Source organism: Giardia intestinalis, chromosome 2, assembly GCF_000002435.2.
Source record: "Giardia intestinalis strain WB C6 chromosome 2, whole genome shotgun sequence".
NCBI classification, from domain to species: Eukaryota; Fornicata; order Diplomonadida; family Hexamitidae; genus Giardia; species Giardia duodenalis.
Window position 1 is genome coordinate 1,013,529 of NC_051857.1, and position 18,539 is coordinate 1,032,067.

General features: G+C 48.2%; 5 protein-coding genes across 5 annotated transcripts; 2 read left to right on the top strand and 3 right to left on the bottom strand.

Moving 5' to 3' along the window:
* Nucleotide 1: 1 nt before the first annotated feature.
* On the bottom strand, nt 2-2,146 carry GL50803_0010676 (uncharacterized protein; the record flags this gene model as incomplete). The annotated part of the gene is made up of 1 exon (XM_001708718.1): nt 2-2,146. The coding sequence occupies one exon, from the start codon at nt 2,144-2,146 to the stop codon at nt 2-4; it is 2,145 nt and encodes a 714-aa protein (XP_001708770.1).
* A 59-nt stretch (nt 2,147-2,205) lies between these two features.
* On the bottom strand, nt 2,206-4,575 carry GL50803_0010675 (Noc2p family protein; the record flags this gene model as incomplete). The annotated part of the gene is made up of 1 exon (XM_001708716.1): nt 2,206-4,575. The coding sequence occupies one exon, from the start codon at nt 4,573-4,575 to the stop codon at nt 2,206-2,208; it is 2,370 nt and encodes a 789-aa protein (XP_001708768.1).
* Nucleotides 4,576-4,742: 167 nt separating this feature from the next.
* Nucleotides 4,743-11,315, top strand: GL50803_0016599 (Nucleotidyl cyclase; the record flags this gene model as incomplete). Its single annotated transcript, XM_001708713.1, has 1 exon — nt 4,743-11,315. One exon carries the CDS (start codon nt 4,743-4,745, stop codon nt 11,313-11,315), a length of 6,573 nt encoding a protein of 2,190 aa, XP_001708765.1.
* Nucleotides 11,316-11,320: 5 nt separating this feature from the next.
* On the top strand, nt 11,321-13,255 carry GL50803_0016601 (uncharacterized protein; the record flags this gene model as incomplete). Its single annotated transcript, XM_001708712.1, has 1 exon — nt 11,321-13,255. One exon carries the CDS (start codon nt 11,321-11,323, stop codon nt 13,253-13,255), a length of 1,935 nt encoding a protein of 644 aa, XP_001708764.1.
* On the bottom strand, nt 13,233-18,515 carry GL50803_0089552 (uncharacterized protein; the record flags this gene model as incomplete). The annotated part of the gene is made up of 1 exon (XM_038046392.1): nt 13,233-18,515. The coding sequence occupies one exon, from the start codon at nt 18,513-18,515 to the stop codon at nt 13,233-13,235; it is 5,283 nt and encodes a 1,760-aa protein (XP_037901739.1).
* Between the last annotated feature and the right edge of the window lie 24 nt (nt 18,516-18,539).

Sequence of the window (18,539 nt, forward strand, 5' to 3'; positions counted from 1 at the left end):
TTTAGATATCTCTGGAGTAGAAGTCTTTGTTTTCCCCTGTCGTTTTATCTTCGCGACTAAGACGTGCAGCTAATTCGCGCTGAGCACGGGTCAATCTTTTTTCTTGTCCCCCATAGCTCCTGAATTGGACCGCGCGGCCCGGGGCTCGAGCCTGCGAAGTCTTCTCCATCCTAAGGGCGACCTTAGCATTACGCTCTGCTTGGAGCCGGTCCTGTTCTGCTTGCTTAGCATTCTTGCTGATGTCTCGCCGCAGTTTGTTCAACTTTCTGCGACTTTCCTGGAACTTATCAACAGGGATTTGTGCCAATGCAGCAAGAGTCCTATCCAGCAGCAACTCCATTGCCCCAAGAATCGAGTGGGAGGCCATATTGACGTCGTCAGAGCCTATGGCGCCAGTACGCATGCCTGCAAGTGAAACGGCTTGATGAAGATAGCCTAGTTCCGATTCGAGGCGATCTACCTCTGCTTCTGTTGAGTTAGCCATTTCTGTTGCGAGGGTACGCTGCAACTCAGCAATAGTGGCTTCCATACTAGAGATGTTCGCCCGAAGCGCAGCTTGTTGGGAGGCGAAGTCGGCAGCATGGATGGCATTATCGGCCTGGACATTGGCAACAATTGAGGAGTAATCTTGGAGCTGTTCTGCACGGAGGAGGTTTGCATCCTCGAGCCGCTTCATGGCGCCCATGAGCTCAGATGCATCGTCAAAGGGAACACGGGCATCTGTGCACGAACGACGGAGCAGAAGCACTGCGCGCCGTACACTAGGATCTACGTGTACATGCTCTACTGGTAATGCTTCAAACACATGAACATTTCTAAGGTAGGTCTCGTCTTCTGTTTGCTTGATATCTCCCGTGTCATCAGCCTCAGTCCCGACTCCGGTTTCGACTTCGACTTCGACGTCATTGAGTGGTTTGGCTGAATTGACTCGCTGGGTAGATCTAAGAGAGGTGTCACGTGTATTCAGCGTGCTGCGGATGCTCTCAAGGTGCTCGCGTTGGAGATCTTCTATGAGTGGAGGGGTATAGCGAAACAAATCAGTGGGTAGGCCCTCTCCCAAAGCTGTTTGAAATTCCCCAAAGTCAAAGTCTACTTGAAAGTAGCGCTTAGATTCGTCTGGAAGTTTACGACGAAAGGAAGCATGCGACACGTCCAGTCCACGCTCCGTGACATGACTGCAATCAAGACCAGCAGCGGAGAGAAGAGACGCCCGGAAGGTGCAGAATTCAAGCGATGCTTTTAGTACTTCCTTCGTTTTTAATAGTTCATAAGGGTCTGTGGCACTGGTAAGATTGGTAGATCTAGAATCTGTGTACTGTGCATATGCCTGCTCAATGCTAGTATTCAGATGCTGTTCGGCTGCATTGCGCTCGGTTTGTATTGCCTGAACACGACCGCGAAGGATCGACCCTGCGGCGACATCTTCTAGAAATTGCCGTGCCGTAAGATTAAGCTCTAAAAGGTCTGCTTGTCTGTCAACTTCTCTGAATATTGTCTGGAGAGTTGTTTCTAGCTCATCGAGCCGCCTCTTGCAGACCTCTAATTTATGGGCTGCCAGTTCTGCTTGCCTGGTAGTTTCCACCGCACCAGTGTCTGCAGCTCTGGCAGAAGTCTCAAGAGAGATTTCTAATCTGTTAAGACTGAGTTCGTCCGCTTCTATCTTCTCTTCTCTTTGGGCAAGCTGAGTCTGCAAGTGCGAAATTTTGCGCTCCTTCATGGAGATAGACACACGGACTCGTGCTATCATCTTTTGTCGTTCGAGGAAGGACTTAGTGCCTTCACGCCGCATAGGGCGAAACGAGGGAGGAAGAAGCTCATCAGTAATCTTTCCTTCGCCGCAACTTGACCCGTTATTGGACTGAGGGAGCTTTTCTTTCATCAGATCTGCAAGGCCCTCGGCCAGCTGTCTTCGGTCTTCCCTGTGCATTTCTGAAACACCAATGCGGCTGCAACGCTGCTGATGGGTGCGTGTCTTGTCGATTATGCTCATGTTGTAGAATTTGCGACGGCTCTCAAGAGTGGTTCGCATGATCTCTTCCTGTGCTGCCTGAGTTACAACTGTAGTATATGGATTCTGCATAATCTCTGACAGCGTCCCGTCTTGTGAGGCCTCTTGGTCGGGGCCAAAAGATCCCCCCACTGACATCTCTGGATTTTAATTGAGTCAGCCAATTTACTTACTTATGTTTATTTACTTAGGTTTACTCAGGAGCTGGGCAGAACAAGGTCATTGATGATGTCTTCGTTGAAGTCGGCTGCTAGATCAATGCCACTACTGCTGCCACTACTCAACTCAGAGTCTTCCTTTTCCATGGCAGCAAAGTCAGGAGCATCTTTGTTGGAGCCCTCATTCGAATCCTCGTTGCTATACTCCTCGTCCGAATCATAACTATTACTTGATTCATCACTAGGGTCCAGAACCTTGTATCGTTTAGAGTCTCCCAGCTCTTCCTTTTGAAGCACTGTACGCTCTCCTTTGATGGCTGTGTACTTCTCAAGTAGCTGCGCTAGTGTGGGCGTGACCTTGTGCTGAGTGACACCCTGATTGTACATATTGTTCTCATCTTCACTGCCAGCTTCTTCATCTGCACCCTGTACGGTAAACCCGTCATCGATAACGCGCTTTCTGATTGCGTTCATAGCAGCCGAGATGTCTCCATCTATAAGGTTCTTTGTGTGTAACCGCAAATCTAACCGTACAGCAACCATCAGTGCAATGTGTCTGTTAATTGCGCGACGCAATCCATCTAGAATCATGCAGATTTCCATATATGTCGGCTTGATCACCGATGTGTAATGGATCTTGTAGTCGTGGCCCAAGAGGCTCTCCTTCTCCTTCATTGAAAGCACAAGATGCTTTAGATAGTGTGTGGGCTTATACATGAGCTCTGGAAACGAGGGATGATAAAGATAGGGTAGTATGTTTGTACAAAACAAATTCAAGCTTTCGTAGAACACTGTTTTTCTATAAATTAGGGTACTAGCAAGCTCCTTGGGGCAAAGAAGCAAGGCATTCAGGCTCAGGAGAGAGCCAGAAAGCGTCCCCTCAGCATTCTCGGCCAGAATACGTGACCTCCACTTGCCGATGCTATCTGCATATGAGGAGGTGCCCCCGCCTGCGTTGCTATTGCTGCTGGCAGGTTTGACCGCCTCAATAATCATCTCCATGACACTGTGAAGGAGGGGAATGTACAGCGGTTTCTTACCGTCAGGGCCTTCTGCTAACCTTGTCATGGCGGTTAAAATCTTGACACGGCAGGGGAAAAAGCGGAGAGACGATGGGACGACCTCATTGTAATAGAAGCATATCTCTATATATGGATGTACAAGGTTGGCCAGATTGCAGGCCTTTATCACCATAAGGGAGAGCTCCACAGAGGCAACAAAGACCCAGCTGCAGAGATCACGATACCGTTGAACGGCATCTTCCTTTATTGCGTTTTTCCCACCCTTTTTCCTGGTGGGATCGTCAAAGATTGTGCGCTTTTTCCCTTTTCCACTCTTTGTGCTGCTCCTCGTGAAAAGTAATTGGCCTTTCCCAACAAAACAGCATCTAATGTGAGAAATAATCTGTTTGCTGAAACCTAGAAGCATCTCTGTAAGGATTTTCCGCGGGGCCTTGGTGTATACATGAACAATAAGTTGCCGCTGTATCCCGAGTGCCTTTATCTGTGTTAGGCGTGGTCGACCGTGCTGGCTGAGATACTTCGACCAAAGAGAACGAACCAGTCTTTGGCACTCCTCCTCGTACTCTGTTGTTATTGTGACAAGTTCTGTCAGCAGGTGTGTGATAGATAGTGAAAGCAAGGGATACTTACGTTTCTTACCATCCTTCTGCTTCTTCTTTGGTGCAGGACTTGTGAGTGACGCAGGTTGTGCCTGGTCTTCGGAATCCGAGTCACATGGGTTTCCAGTCTCCTCTTCTGCGCTCAGGGCAGCATATAAGTCTTCTAAAGGTCCAGTAAAGTTATAGCCATTATAAACTGCATGCACTATATCCAGAAGGCAGACCGTCGATGACAAGGCAATCTCTGCATTTTGATAGAGCACTTGGAGGAAAGTCTCTCTGTCCTGGGGCTCACAGAGCTCCATTGCCGTGGGGAGCAATCTTGTGATGAGGATGATTAAGTAAGGAAGTACGTACTGCTCCTGTGCACTTGCAGACTCGTACCGGGTCAGAAGCCGAACCGTGGACGAATACACAGTCCGCATGTGGCCAATCCGCACAGTAGTTGTACTAACTTTGTTGACATTAGAATGATTGGTTGCAAAGGGGCCTGTGCTGCTGAGCATAGTGGGCAGAAACTGTATGGCATGCAGCGCAAATAGAGCATATGCGGAGTCCTCCACTATCGAATATGCTGTTGTATCTGGATCTGATCCTGTTACGGCCAAGTAGTACTGAACAATCCGAGTGAGAAGGTCTTCTGAAACTTCGCCTGCCTCAATGGCATCCTTTGCCTCCTTGATGACTGCAGTCGCAATGTCTGCCGTTAACACCACCTTCAGTCCACTGTTCTCCTCAGAGTGTTCCAGAGACGAGACCTCGGGGGTGTACGATTCATCGCTGCTCATGGTGGGTCAACCAAATAAATGCAGGATCATGTTATGCAATATATTTTAAAAGAAGAAAAAGTATTTGAATTTAAGCTAAATTGCACGAACTTGCTTTTTCCTCAAAGCCTAATTACAAGAATCTCTTTGGGTCCCTTCAAATCTCTTCAAGGGCTTTCTGGCCATTCATGCAAAAGAGATGCCTTCGCTGCCAGAGGACAAGCTTACTTAGTCAAAAGGTAGACGAAATAACCATTTTCTACATACGCGTGACCATGCAGCTAATGGCCATTCAGGCGATCATCATGCACCTGGTTTGTCTTCCGCCCGTTTTCACCGACATAAAATCGCCGCTCAAACGCACTATGGTTATGGGGTTCCGCATAGTGGACTCATTTTACTGCACCTTCAGTGTCATGTACCTCACCCATATGGACACCCATCTGTTCTGCAGTCTGTGCTTCAACCTGTCAGGCGTTGATGCACTAGTGTCAAAGTGCCTTTGTGTGCATAAGAAGCTAGGTGCTCTAACAAAGGTGTTCAGTGTAGGGCTTCTGATACGTTGTCTGTTCGCAGGTGTGATTGCAGAACAAGTGTCTCCTTCGTCTATAATTACTTACTTGATAGAATTGTGCACTCTTCTCTATTCCATGCTGATTGGTATTGTCATTCCAATTCCTCTTGGCATTAAAATGCTCTATTTTTTATTAAGTCAGTTTCCAATGACAATCTTATCATACAATCTATCTGGCAACTTGGTAATTGTTCCAACACTAATTGCAACAATACTCCTGGTCTCTCTTATTAGCTACTACTTCGTGTCGTTTTCGAGAAAAAAGAGCTTCTTTTCCATTGAGACCACGCGAAACATGGTTACTATCCTTGGAGGACAGATCATGAACCTCTTTTTGAATGCTCTCCCCTCACGGCTAGTTCCCAACGTCATGAGCGGTGTCAGAATGGAGCCAACTGTCTGCTTGGATGTGTGCTTTTCATATATCGCAGTAAGCGACGCTGTCCCTTCCAACCCGGGTTGCCTGGTTGTCAATGCTAAAAATGCCGACTACCAGAAGATAGACGAGTACACGAAGGGCTTTATGAGCCGGCTCAACCTATATTACTGTCTCCTGGACTTTTTGTCTGAGTGCATAGGGGTGCAGAAGATTAAATCGACGTACACCCTTTATATGGTAGCAGCCGGGCTTGAAAGCATTCTAGATATTAACTATAAAGGCCCTGTCAGCGGCTACCTACTGGGACAGGATGACGACCAGGAGCCACAAGCAGAGCAATTGTTATTACAAACAGATCCGCTGGCTTATAAATTGCGAGCCGAGAAGCTAAAATTTAAACAGATAGCCACTTTTTGTTTGGCTGCTAGAATAGCAGGCGAGTCTTTGGGGTTTAACGTCTCAGCCGGAATCACGAAGGGACCTATCATCACGGGAATGCTCGGTCAGGGACAGGCAAATTGCAACTTTGATGTCTGGGGGGACGTTGTCAATATGGCGGCCCGGATTGCCCGCGGCTTCAATTCCGGAGTGTTTATTAAGCAGGATGACTTTTATAGCCAGTTGGATGACTCTATAAGTGGCTCATACTGCCGGGCTGCCATTTCGGAGAGCAGCCTTGACGACGACTACTCTGTGATAGCCTTGAAAAATGACCTTGAGAAAAAAAGACAAGATGTGTCAAAATACTTACCCAGCGAGGATATCGTTCGACGCTCACGTGAGATTGTCTATAACCTTCCACCGTGCTATATGTTTGGGATGTCGTTTCCGCGTATGTACAAAGGGAAGGCAGGAGTCACCTGGATCACCGAGCTGGTTGAGACCGATTATATGCCCTGGCTCTTGAGGCGCACGTTTAGCTTGGCGTACCGCAATCTTCTGCTGTCATATATTTCAGAGGATAGTCAGCAGACTCTTGGTTTGCCCGCTAACCCTGCGTCTCCTAGGCACCGCGTGGGCCAGAGCATTAAGCAGGGTGCTAATACCGCAGAAGCAAAGCAATTAGTTGGCATGGAGCTCTTTGAAGCAATAAAACGGAACCTAGGACTGGAGAAGGATGACAACTCACACATTGATAATGCACTCGCTGTTGTCCGTCAGCGCGATCAGCTCGATGCTCTTTTGCTTGAGCTTAAGATGTACGTGTGTGATGAGTCTAAAAACGCTTCTAAATCAAGCGTTGTACCCATCAAAGACGATCATCTAAAGATCCTCAAGAGCCTTAGCACGCTAGCTACACTAGAATCAAGCAGCGCCACCACAAAGCCATATTCCACACAGTCCCCATGTAAGGATCCTGCCACCTCATCCTCCTTCCTATCAGATAACAGCCTGAGGAGGGTCATCTACTGTGTTTATTCGGGGGACTATTCGCTCCTTGAGCACGGCGGCGAGTTTATCGATCTGCGGATCTATTTCGGCCTTACAAATTTTCTTTCGCACGTTAATCTTAGGAATGAACCAATGTTTTCCGGAAAGCACCCTATTATGGCTCGTTTGCAATTTCCAGCCTCTGCAAACCAATTGAATATACTAGAACCGCGCTCTGACAGCAGCGATGATCTATTTGATGGCATTACAAACTCTCAGCTTATGATCGAAACGATCTACAAGGCCACAAACGTGATGGTAGACTCTCAGTTCCATAAATCTCATGTCTCATCATCTATTGCAGATTCCTCTCAGCAGCGAGGCGAGGACAAGTACAGAAACACGAGCCTGACCCTTCCAAGCTCGTCCCAGGACCTCCATTCAACTATTCGGCAATCGACTGACGGCATCTCCGGCTCAGCCATAAAATCTAAGGGAAGGTACCGCAAGCCGAACAATCTGCAGATATCACCGTTGCCTGACAGTGCCCCGAACGCCGTGGAGGAGTACTTCTTTGTGCAACCGGATATCAAGCCTCTGGCCCTAAGTTCATTCAATACTTCGTCTCTACGAATTCCTGAGACCATCCTAACGCCGCGTGTTCTCACCAACCAGCCCAGGCATGACTTTCACGACGTTGTCAAGCTGGGTGTGGAGAAAACTCTGCGTAAGACAGCCCGAAATGTTCTAAAGGGGCAGAAATCCTTCAGCAGAACAGGTTCAAATGGGCTGCTGCGTATTGAAGAAGACTCTCGCGAGGTTGAAGGGTCGCTAGGCGGCCAACGATCTGAAATTCTGCAACTCCATGACCTAGGACTTACTAAGAGAGGCGCTAGTGTGAGCAGAGAGACATCTGGAGATGATACGGAGTATTCCCTTGCCAGTATTACGCGACGGTATGCTTCAGGAGAGAGCATAGAGCTCCAGCCCACTGTGGAGTATACCAAATCAAAGTTGGGAAAGCAGACAGTAGCTGTTGAGAAATCTGCCTCCGAAGAAGTCGGGTATGGGGATGTACAGCACTTTAAGGACTTTACCTTGATGGATCTGCCCCATCAATCTGGCTTTACTACGTTTGATGACCAGCTAGAAGATAACACGCTGCAATCTACATTGCGATCTTTTGATAAGATGAATTATTCCTTCAAGGATCTCCTCCCGCCGATTCAAGCTCCTTCAGACAACATGAAAGCTCTTCGGAACAAAACTGAAGCCTCACATGAGAACTCTTGTCCCGCACTAGTTCCAATAAGACCACTGATTGAAGCGGATACGGAATCTGACAACATTTCTGTGTCTAATGATGACATACACTTAACCGCCGCACAGGGCCTGTCTCTAGCAACGCCAACAGCTGGAGATCAAAGAGGATCGCCTTTGCCGCACTTTTCTTCGACAACCGGAACTCGTCCTCTGGCACGCTCAAATTCGCAGCTCCACTGGCAGTCAGAGGATAATGCCAAGACGGCCCCTGCTTTCTGTAGTCGCGCAGACTCCACAGACTCGATAGAACCGACGCACCACCAGTTTTCTGATGCGGCTAGGTTCAGCATCTCTAAACCTGCCCTTCAAAAGAGTACCGGCTCCATCAAAGGCGATTCGTTCGCCAGTTCCCTGTTGCAATGCAAGCAAACGGGAAAGATTCAGCAGCGTGCCTCGTCTCTCTCTCGCACTCCTCAGCAACAACCGCACCGTATCTATTCCCAGCGATCAACCAGTGTGTCTGCCGAACAACGGGTACAGAACTTCTTCACCTTCTTTAATACAAGTGCAACAGCGACCCCGACACCAACCAAGGTCGACGCCGTCAAGAATGCGCTTATTCTGGATTATACTCAACTCGAAAGCATGACGGCTCCACAGAATGGTGGCCGGCATGGCCGCTCCGTTTCTTTTCTAGCAAGGCCCAAGTCTTCCTGCCAGTCACGTGACAATCAGTCAACTGGGTCCAGCCGGCCTCTGTCTACGCTCACCATGCAGAGAAGCCAGTCCACCCTTGAGAGCTGGAACGACCCAACCAGGGGCACGGTGTATAGCAAGACGCCTGACTTCACAGAGCAAGATGCGTCCTTCGATCCGTCGACTACCTGTTCCCGGAACAATCTTGTGGCACAGGAGCTATGCATAGACAAGCCAGAAAACGACGAGTGCTTTCAGTTTGAGGATTGTGACCGCACTAGTACTAGTATTACTGTGTGTACTAATGGGTATAATGACAGACAAGTCTGCGCATACCCCCTTTCACAGGAAAGAATTCCCGTAGGGCTACTTAGCTTTCAAATTCTCTTTGGCGTTCTACTACATATGAGGAGGCAGATTGAGTTACTGTGCAGCATCTCCAACTTGATCAGTAAAAGGTGCACTGAGGAGATAGGTTTTGCATTCATGGTCACTGGTATGATGCGTTCTCAGAATTATTGTATTGATTTCTTCGTCATACTCTTCATGTACATAACTTTTTCAATCATTTTGCGCGTAACAAAATTTAATACTATGGCTGTTATTTTCTTTTTTAACTCGAAAGTCTATTTTTCCAGTATAAAATTTATATACTGGACGATGCTGGGCATAAATATCCTCTGGCAAATCTCCTTCAGCATCTACTTACGATACTATGATGGAGTTAGGAGAGCTGTCAAAATTGATTTCGATAAGGCCACTGAACGTGGAGAAAATAGCGACAACCTCGGCCGAGATCTTCTTTTCAACAACGTGGTGATCGGGGTTCGGATTCTGGTCACGCTCACCACTGTTGTGTGCATCTACCTGATCCAATGTTTCTATTCTATTGGATTCTACTCCGCGCTGAATAATTCCATTAACGAAGAACCAGACGCGATGGCGCTATTGATATTTTTCATGCTACCATTTCAGTTCTTCTACGTTGTGACTATCCTCTCTACCACAAGCAACTCCGTCTTCTTCATAAGCTATAACTTCATTGCTCTCATGGTAGCAACCCTAGTCTTGGTCATAGCATCCTTCTGTGGGCAGATTGAGGCAGTCCTGGTGAACCTTATCATGTTGATCGCTGCCTGCATCTACTCTAGCACAAAGCTGAGGATTCGCATCAGCATCCTGGATTGGAAGGCATCTGTCGCCAACCAGATCAAGACGTACAAGGAGAGGCTCAACCCCATCCTTCCTGGGATGACAATAGATGTCATGATTGCTGCAAAGCAACCAGAAGCTATCTCGTCAACAGAGGGCGTTTTTCAGTTTATAGAGTGCTATATGCGTGATCTTAACCATATGATATGTCTTGCAGAGCTGGAGAAGGCGTCCCAAATACATAGAGTGGGGTCTACTCCCATCACAGACGCCCCTCATAGCCGTGTCCCGCCCATAGATTTCTTTGCACTTAAACTAGAGCGTGACCTGCTACCGAACACATCTCCATTTATCTCATCAGACGCTGCGCATGACCCAGATGAGCCTGGCCTCATCGTGGAGACTGGCCAAAAGAACAAGCACTACTGGGAAGACTTTTGCCAGCAGGCACGTGAGACAATAGAGAGCCGTAGCAAGGAGCTCTATAAAGGATTTGTATATAACATGCACCAGTACTTGCACTTTAGTGATCCACGCTATCTTTCATACGACAGGCCGATCGTCTATTTTGCTCGAGTGGGGTACCTGTCCCTCGACATCGTCAATTTCACAAAGCTGAGCTCAGAGCATGACGCTAAGAGCATCCTTCGGTTCCTTGGAGACCTGTTTTCTGAATTTGACAAGAGGATTGATCGCGCGCCGCAGCTGAAACAGATAAAGTCTATTGGTGATGCGTATGAGGTAATGGGGCTTCCAGGCATACTGAAGAAGTATGGTAATGCAGGAAAGAGGAGGAACAAAGACTCATATGGGCAAAAGGAGGACGATAGAATTCTCCAGCTCTATGATGGTCTGCTTTTGCTGGTCATGGCGGGCTTTGGATTCATTGAGGATTGCATAGATGTCAGTAGGAAGCACTTCAGTGACAAGGTAGATTACTTGGGGTTGCGTGTCGGGGTTTGCACGGGCGTGGCCTTTGGTTCACTCCTTGGCAGCAAGCAATTCAGATTCGACGTCTTTGGCAACGTCCCCGAAGAGGCGGATTTGATTCAGAGCGAGGCCTCCATTAACGCTATCTTCATATCATCGGATGTAAAGAAGATTTTGGAAGAGGGAGAGAGCAAGTGGAAGTCGCGATTCCATGAGTACCAGGTAGAGCAGGAGGCGTTGGGAGTGCAGGCGCTCGACATCCAACACGAGCACCTTTCCTTTACATTTGTTAAGCACGTGAAGGACTCTGTCACTATGTACGAGGTACAGTCCATTAATGAATCACAGAAGCTCGATCATCTATATTTTCTTTCAAAACCACTCGATCTATCGTAAAAATTATGACGAGTAAGTCTTCGTTTCGAGCTGAGTGTCTGTTAGACACGCGGGACTTTCAGGCCATAGCGCATCGCCAGGCAGTGGTGCTGGGCGAGCCCATCCCTTCCTTAGATGAAGGTCTCGAGCGCATTAAAGCAAACATTTTTTTGAATACCGAGAAGCCGTCAGAGATCCCCACAGAGAGGCTCATCCGCTACCTCTCTGACGTGTCGCAATGCCTTCAGGCCTTTGTTACTAACTCTACACGGGCTCCACAGGTTCTTGCCGGGACGGTAAGACACGTTGACTTCTTTGATAAACTCTATGCATTTCTGCGACTCTTGACTGAGAATGGCCGATATCATGAGCTCCTTGAAGTTGATGCCGATTCCACGTGTTCTTTCCTGCTTTCTGTTGCCGCTTTTCAGAGTGCATTTGCTCGTGAGCCCATCCTTGGCAATCCGGTGACTAGGAGTTCTTTCTTGTTTAGTGCACAGTCCTTCTTGCTTACTATCTCTTCTGTCTTGTGCCATTTTCCGCTCAATGTGGACCAGCCCATGTCACACATTAGTGTCATCATTGGGGATGGAACCGGAAAACTGGAGGTGGCGCACGTGTTAGTTGAGCATGTGCTTATAGTTTCGTCTGCGTTCAATCTATCTGACTCTGTCTCCGTACCTGCGCAGTTTTTCCAATGGCTTAACAGAGTACTAGTCCACGTAACACCTCTCTGGTCTGTCGAGAACCTGGAGCACCTTCAGCTATGGCACCAATCAAGACAGTCCGCGGCGGAGGCTTCGTCCCCAGCGGTACACTTGACAGATGCCTTTCCGTGCATGCTTTTCTCGAGCTTACTGCGCGTCTCCCTGTTTCTGTATAGTCGGCGAGCTGTGGGCTTGAGCACAGAGACCATTGCGCTCACCATATCTAGTGCTTGTGACCTGGTAGCACAGGTTCTGAACACGATTCAAGCGCTTCGTAATTTGGCCGCTGACGCGCTGGGTTCTGTCGAGCCTGGACGACGCTCAGCTTGTTCTAGATTGTCTCCAGTTAGCTTTCTTGAAGATGCACAGCTCTTTTCATTTTTCAGCAAGCTCTGTCTGTGGTGTGTGCGACTGTTGGATTGTCTCATCTCACAGATTTTCAAGCCAGATGGGTTCTCTGCGTGCACATACACAGGTCCACACGGTGATGAGTCACCAAAAGCAAGCGACGCTCCCAGACTTGGCTTGGACGTCTTTACGGAGATGTTCTTCCAGCACAATGGTTGGTCTCTTCTGATGCAGCTCTTGCACTACACAACTGACGGCATTCTTGACGATCATATGGAACCGCCCGTCACTGAGCTCCTTAGTCAGATTACGCACTGTGCTGATATGGGTTGGATCAAAGATCACGGCTACCTCTGCTCAGGCTTTTCAACAAGGCTGGCATATATCCTTGTCAAGAGCCATAGCCGAAATGCAAAGCTTGCAGCGTTCTACACCCTTTGCAACCTCGTCATCGACCAGGGATATGCGTTCGTGGCGGTAGAGCACGTTATAAGCGCATGTATTAAGAACTTCAAATCCACAATTTTGACCGTTGTTTACGAAGCGAACCGCCTCCTTGTGCTTCTGCTCCAACTGGGCAAAGTGGAGGACAGGGATGTCTATCAGACTGCCCTCCTACACATGATCAACCAAAAGATAACTTCAAAGCTCATTCGATCTTTCATGATGACTGCCCAGTCTGCACAAACCCATCAGACCCTTCCCAAGGAGTTGCGGAAGCTGGCATCGATGCAGCTCAAGCTTTTCTCCGAACTCATAGAGTGTGGGAAAGAACACGAAGAGTTTATTACACCTATATTCGAGACGAGAGACGAGCTTTCTATAGCAATCGAAGAGCTTGACGTGCGAGGTCCAGAAAGTCTCTCCGTTAGTTGCAGACAGCTCATTGATTTAATTTATATGTGAGAATGTTTGATAGCTCGTCTGCCAGACCATTGCAATCGTAGACAGAAGGCCGGGGGTGTTTTTCCATCAGTATCTTACTTGTGTATTTACGCTTAACAAAACAGTCGTATCCAAGCGAGATTTTATCGGACTGTAGTTTCGATATGACGCCTGCTTGGAGAATCGCTAGATGGATTGGTTGAATCATGGCACTCTGAGTTGAGACGCCCAACACAGAATTAGACACAGCCTCAAACGCAGAGCATGCGTTAAGTAAAGCATTATTTCCTAGCATATAGCTTGTTATGAGGCTGGAGTTGACTGAATAAATTATTGATCTGAGGAGAGTACAGAACTGGGGAAACGGATTGCCGTTCATGTCAATCTCTTTAACGATGGAGGTGAGGTAATTGTGATGTCTGGAGGGAGATGTGTCCTCCTCAGGCCTTAGAGGAGTGCTGTGTGCCTCTCGAAGTGTTGAAAAAGTTGAGATGTCGGGAAAAGTGACCTGCTCGTAAGAGCTTCCATAGTCGGATCCAGATAGTTGTGTCGACACATAGGTCGTTGACTCTTCTATTCTCCTGCTCTTTCCAATCTTTTCATAAAGCTGCGGCCCCGCGTATAATCCTGTAACTGTATTGTGTCCACCACTTCCCTCTGCTGATCCGCAAATATCCACAGGACGCTCAGCGGAGCCCTCAACTGGAGATGTTGGAGAGAGATCCTTGCGGAGTTCTTCGAGCGTCTTCTGCATGACAGGGTTATCAATGTCTAAACCGGCTGGAGAATCTGCTGCAAGAAGAGAGATTGAAATAGCTTCAGGAGAGAGTTGTATCGGCCCAGGTATAGAGTTCGATCGTCGAATACGCGGACAAAGCGATTCCAAGAACATGCTATCGTCCATGGAAAGCTCGTCGCTGTTCCCATGGTCAAGAAGGTTTGCTCCAGGCGAGTCGCTAGCTTTGTTCGCTGTTGGGATATCGTAATTCTCTTGTAGCTGGGAGCAAAGAGGAAATAGCGCATCAATTGTCTTCATTAGTGTGCACACAGTGGGGTAAAATGCTGGATCAGGTGCGCCATTGATCCCCCCTATTTCTCTGAGAAGTGTTGCAGGCATCAGATAGTCGTCAGAAAGAGCCGTGCTTGGTGCGCAAGATTCTCGGCCACCTTGGTCACAAATGTGAAAGAGTCCTATGTAGTCCTCTATATTTGGGGTTTTCTTAGTCCGGATTTCGTATTCAGGAGGTAATATGACACGCCCTTGGGTACCGTCCGGGGGTTCACAGATAGTCTCAAATGTTTCGTTCTGATTGAGTGGAAGGTGAGTGTTTAGTATGCGTGTGATGGACGGTAGAACAAGTGGGACGCCTTTGTGAACGGGTAGAACAATGTCCTCCATCCGCTTGTCACGAGATGGGTTTGGACTTCCTTGTCCTGAGGTGGACCCTGATCCAGGCGGGTTAGTTTGGCCAATGCATGTCTTACTCAACTTCTTGATAAAGCCTCCAATGATAGAGTCGTGATCGTATAGATCTCCGTCGCCCCTCTCGATGTTACTAGCGTCAGAGCTCATATCTATGATAGATTGCATCCCTGGTAGAGTATATGGCTTGATAGCAACAGATGCTGTTTTGTTACTCAGATACGTGTCCAGAGTATTGACGTCCTCGCGTAGCATCGTCTCTGGAACGTACGGGCGGACCTCAATTGGTTGGTGAGAAACAGCATCAAAGGTGCCTTTGTAGCACATAGAATCGTCAATCAATCCAACAGCAGATGCTTCTGAATCGTGCTGAAGTAGGGCCAAGAGCAGATCTGACTGCTGAGTGTTGTGATATGCACTTGGTAGCGAGCCGCTGGGCTCTGCAAAACTGCTCTCTACCCCGTCACTGCCAGGGATCGGTGTGTCTGCAGACCCTTTATAGGATAACATGGCCAGGGAGCCTCTCTGTATCTTGTCTTCGTAGCCCAAGTGTACACTCAATTTAGAGGAAGGGTCTTTCGAATCCACACTTTCTGCATGCGACTTTTCGTGTGTCTGAATAATGCTTTCGGTCATCGCTTCTAGATTGCGAGATTGTGTGTCAACCTTAGTAGATGAGGAGAGCGAATTGAGATCCATCTGCTCGGTTTCATTCTCCTTGCAGCTCTCTTGCATATCTGAAAATATCTTAATGTTGAGACTGTTCTGAGCGGACGGCGGGAGCTTGTAGAATGATTTCGCAAGGTAACGATAGATCTCGATAAATGCGTCATCCAATGGTTCAAAGGCCTCAAGTGGGTCTTGCTCCGCTGACTCGGCGTCATCACTTATCCCGAAAGCCCCGGATCGCCGTTCCTGCTGCATGATATTCTTATAAATATCACCTACCTGAAAGTATCCGTAACGAAAGTTGAGAGATTCTCTAACGAAATCCTGATAAAATGTGTACATGACGGTATCGTATGCAGAGAAGCTATCATAGTGGTGCATCTTGTTTGTATTTTGAAATATGTATTCATCTATGAGCTCACTTTGAAAATTATCTCCAAGAGTAGTATCACACAGCAGCTTTCCCATTCCTGCCGCTTCTGGAGCCTGTAGCTCAGTGGACTGCATCGAAATGTCCAGAAGTGAACCGTCTCTAGAGACCGGTGTTGAACACATGTAGTTGTTCATGAGCTCATGCCGAATGTCGTAAAGCGGTTTATAAAGTACCCTATCAGGAATGAGATCTTCAATGCCTCGGAAGGGAACCTTTATGGGCGCTACAAGGTCTATTTTCCCCTGGAGATCAGTTAGCACATGGGCTGGGAAGAAGTCAGCTGCAGCATCTTGAAGGATTTCGGTTGCTCGAATGCAGTTGCTGAACCCAATGGATGAAAAGGTAGCTTGCATGAGCAGATCACAGTACGATTGGAAGGACTTCTGCGTGTATTCTAACGAGGAAACATGTTTGACAGACACGGAACTCAAAGGACTCTTGACCACGGGCTTTTGGGCCCGTAGAAACGCACCGGTCCCATTAACAATCGCCCCCATCATTCCTATTGTCCCAGCATCAATATTAGTATCGGCACCGGCGCCAGGAGTCAGTGTGTCGCCATAGTACTCGATTGACTTAATCAGAGTCTCATGGAATGCATGCTGCTGTGTCCGGAAGATACGCTCTCGCCAGGTAGTAAACGAGGAGGTGCGACAGGTTGGGCTGCTACTGCGAGGGAGGTCATACGGATCCACCTGGATGCGGCTTCCCATCGCGCTCAGGCACTCGTTGAGCTTTTCTGCCACCACATCATATGGCTTCTGTTCGCGAGTGACAATAAACATGATTATGTTGGCGAGCTGTCTGTGCATCGACACCTTGTATTCCGAAAGGGTCATGGAGTTTTGAAGAGGCCTGTATATGTTGAGTCCGCATAATAGTTCGCGATACTTCTCTATATGCACATGGGATCGTACGTGATCGAAGTAGTTCATATAGTTGACGCCACAAACGGCACACTTGCCTCGTGACCTGTCCTCTTGAAGGCCCTCGTCGTTATCCTCTGGTTCGCTAATCTGGCGCCGATGGGATGCGCTATTCGTATAATCTGCAAGGAAGCGCAGAGGTATTCCGAACTTGTTCAGCGAGGCCACTGAGGAAGCCATTGAGCGCCGTTTCGAAGATGCCACAAGACCCTCAGAGCTACTTCGTGTCATCTTGTTAATTCTGTGCATGTTTTTGCAGAGATATGTAACAGCATTGATGAGTTGGAAGGTGGTAAAGGGACGGCCGTTCCGAGGAACAGCGATCACCTTGTCGGGGCAGCGTGCTGGTCGTATAACAATTACATCGTCTGAGTCTCTTGCACGCAGGCGGGCTATCTCAGACTCGACGCGGTTCTCTGTGGTATCGAAGATAGAGGTGGTGTAGGGTGTCTGTGCGAAGTATGGCAAGGACAATAGCTGATCAGCATCTTGCTTGTTGGCTGAGTAGTAGTCATCTAAGAAATAGGATCCTAGCGGAGAGGCCACCAAAGGCGCTCGACTGTCCCACGAGGACCATGTCCTCTTTGTCCTGGAAAACTCTAATAGGCGGTATCCAAAAACAAGCCCTAGCTCGTCGTAATCCATGATAAGGTCCGGATAGACGCTGGCTATGTCCGGCGTAATAGGGAGCTTTGAAAAGTCCACATCCGGAAATCCAGATTGATCCTTTTCGACAACCTTTTTATCACAGCAAAAGTCGCGTGGCTTGACTGAGGCTGTACGGGTGGCTTTAACGTTGGCTAAACTGTCCTTGATTAGCTCCAGGGCGTAGCGCGCCTCATGTATAGCATTGTAATAGATTTTAGCCAGCATGGCAACCGATGCTTTTACCGTGTTTTCATAGAACGCATACCCTCTGGTCAGTTCTCCCGACAGTTTGATAACGCTTTCTCCTTTATGGATTGCTAGCTCAATGTTTGGCATAATCTGAGGAACGGCGACTTGCGGGCGGATGAAAAGCCTGGGAAGCGGAATGTTCGGGATACAGTTGTCTAAATAAAGTCCTACGGGCCGACAATCGTTGACATAGTACAGGACCGATGAGGGGTTGTCGCATAGCATAGGAAGCATCTGGATTGGAGTGTACGATTGGTTATTAAGAAAGGTCGGTGGCACGACGGCAGAGACGCCGAGGGGGACGTCGCACTTGACAGAATCAGAGAACTGGGGGGCATACAGATGATACATGTCCTGAATGGCAAAGACCATAGAGAGAACCTGTGCACTATCTCCACGCATGGCGCTTACGAAAGACATTCCATTGGTTGACGCTGTCTGCACGGTGTGCTGGATCATGGCGATATTGTTTCCAAAAGAGCCTGCAGCTGACGATGAGTTTGTCCAGCCATTGATAAGCGGTGCCTGAGAAACGTAAGATATGGGCAGACCCAGGCGATTTGCAACGATCTCATTGAACTTCAGCTGGGCTTTAACGCAGCTATCTATGAGGCTCTCAATAAAGAAATCGGGGACTATCATAAAGGCATAGCCTACAAGCTGCCTCTGCAGCGATTCAGAGATCGTTCCTTTGCCACTACGAACCACAAAAATCGACCGCGTCGGAAAACAACGCCGGACCGCAGCATCGTCCAGATCGGCTGATGTAATAACAGAAAGGTTAAGTTGATGGCACTTTTTGGCCAATTTTGTGCGCTGGAGTGATTGCATATCGTCCGTGAACAAGATAGAATAGTCGACCGCCAGATCAGTTAAGCACCGCGGCGTAAAATCGCGCGGTGCAGGATTGCAATTGCTGGACGCAATGGTCATTGGGCTGCTCTCCTGTTTCCTATT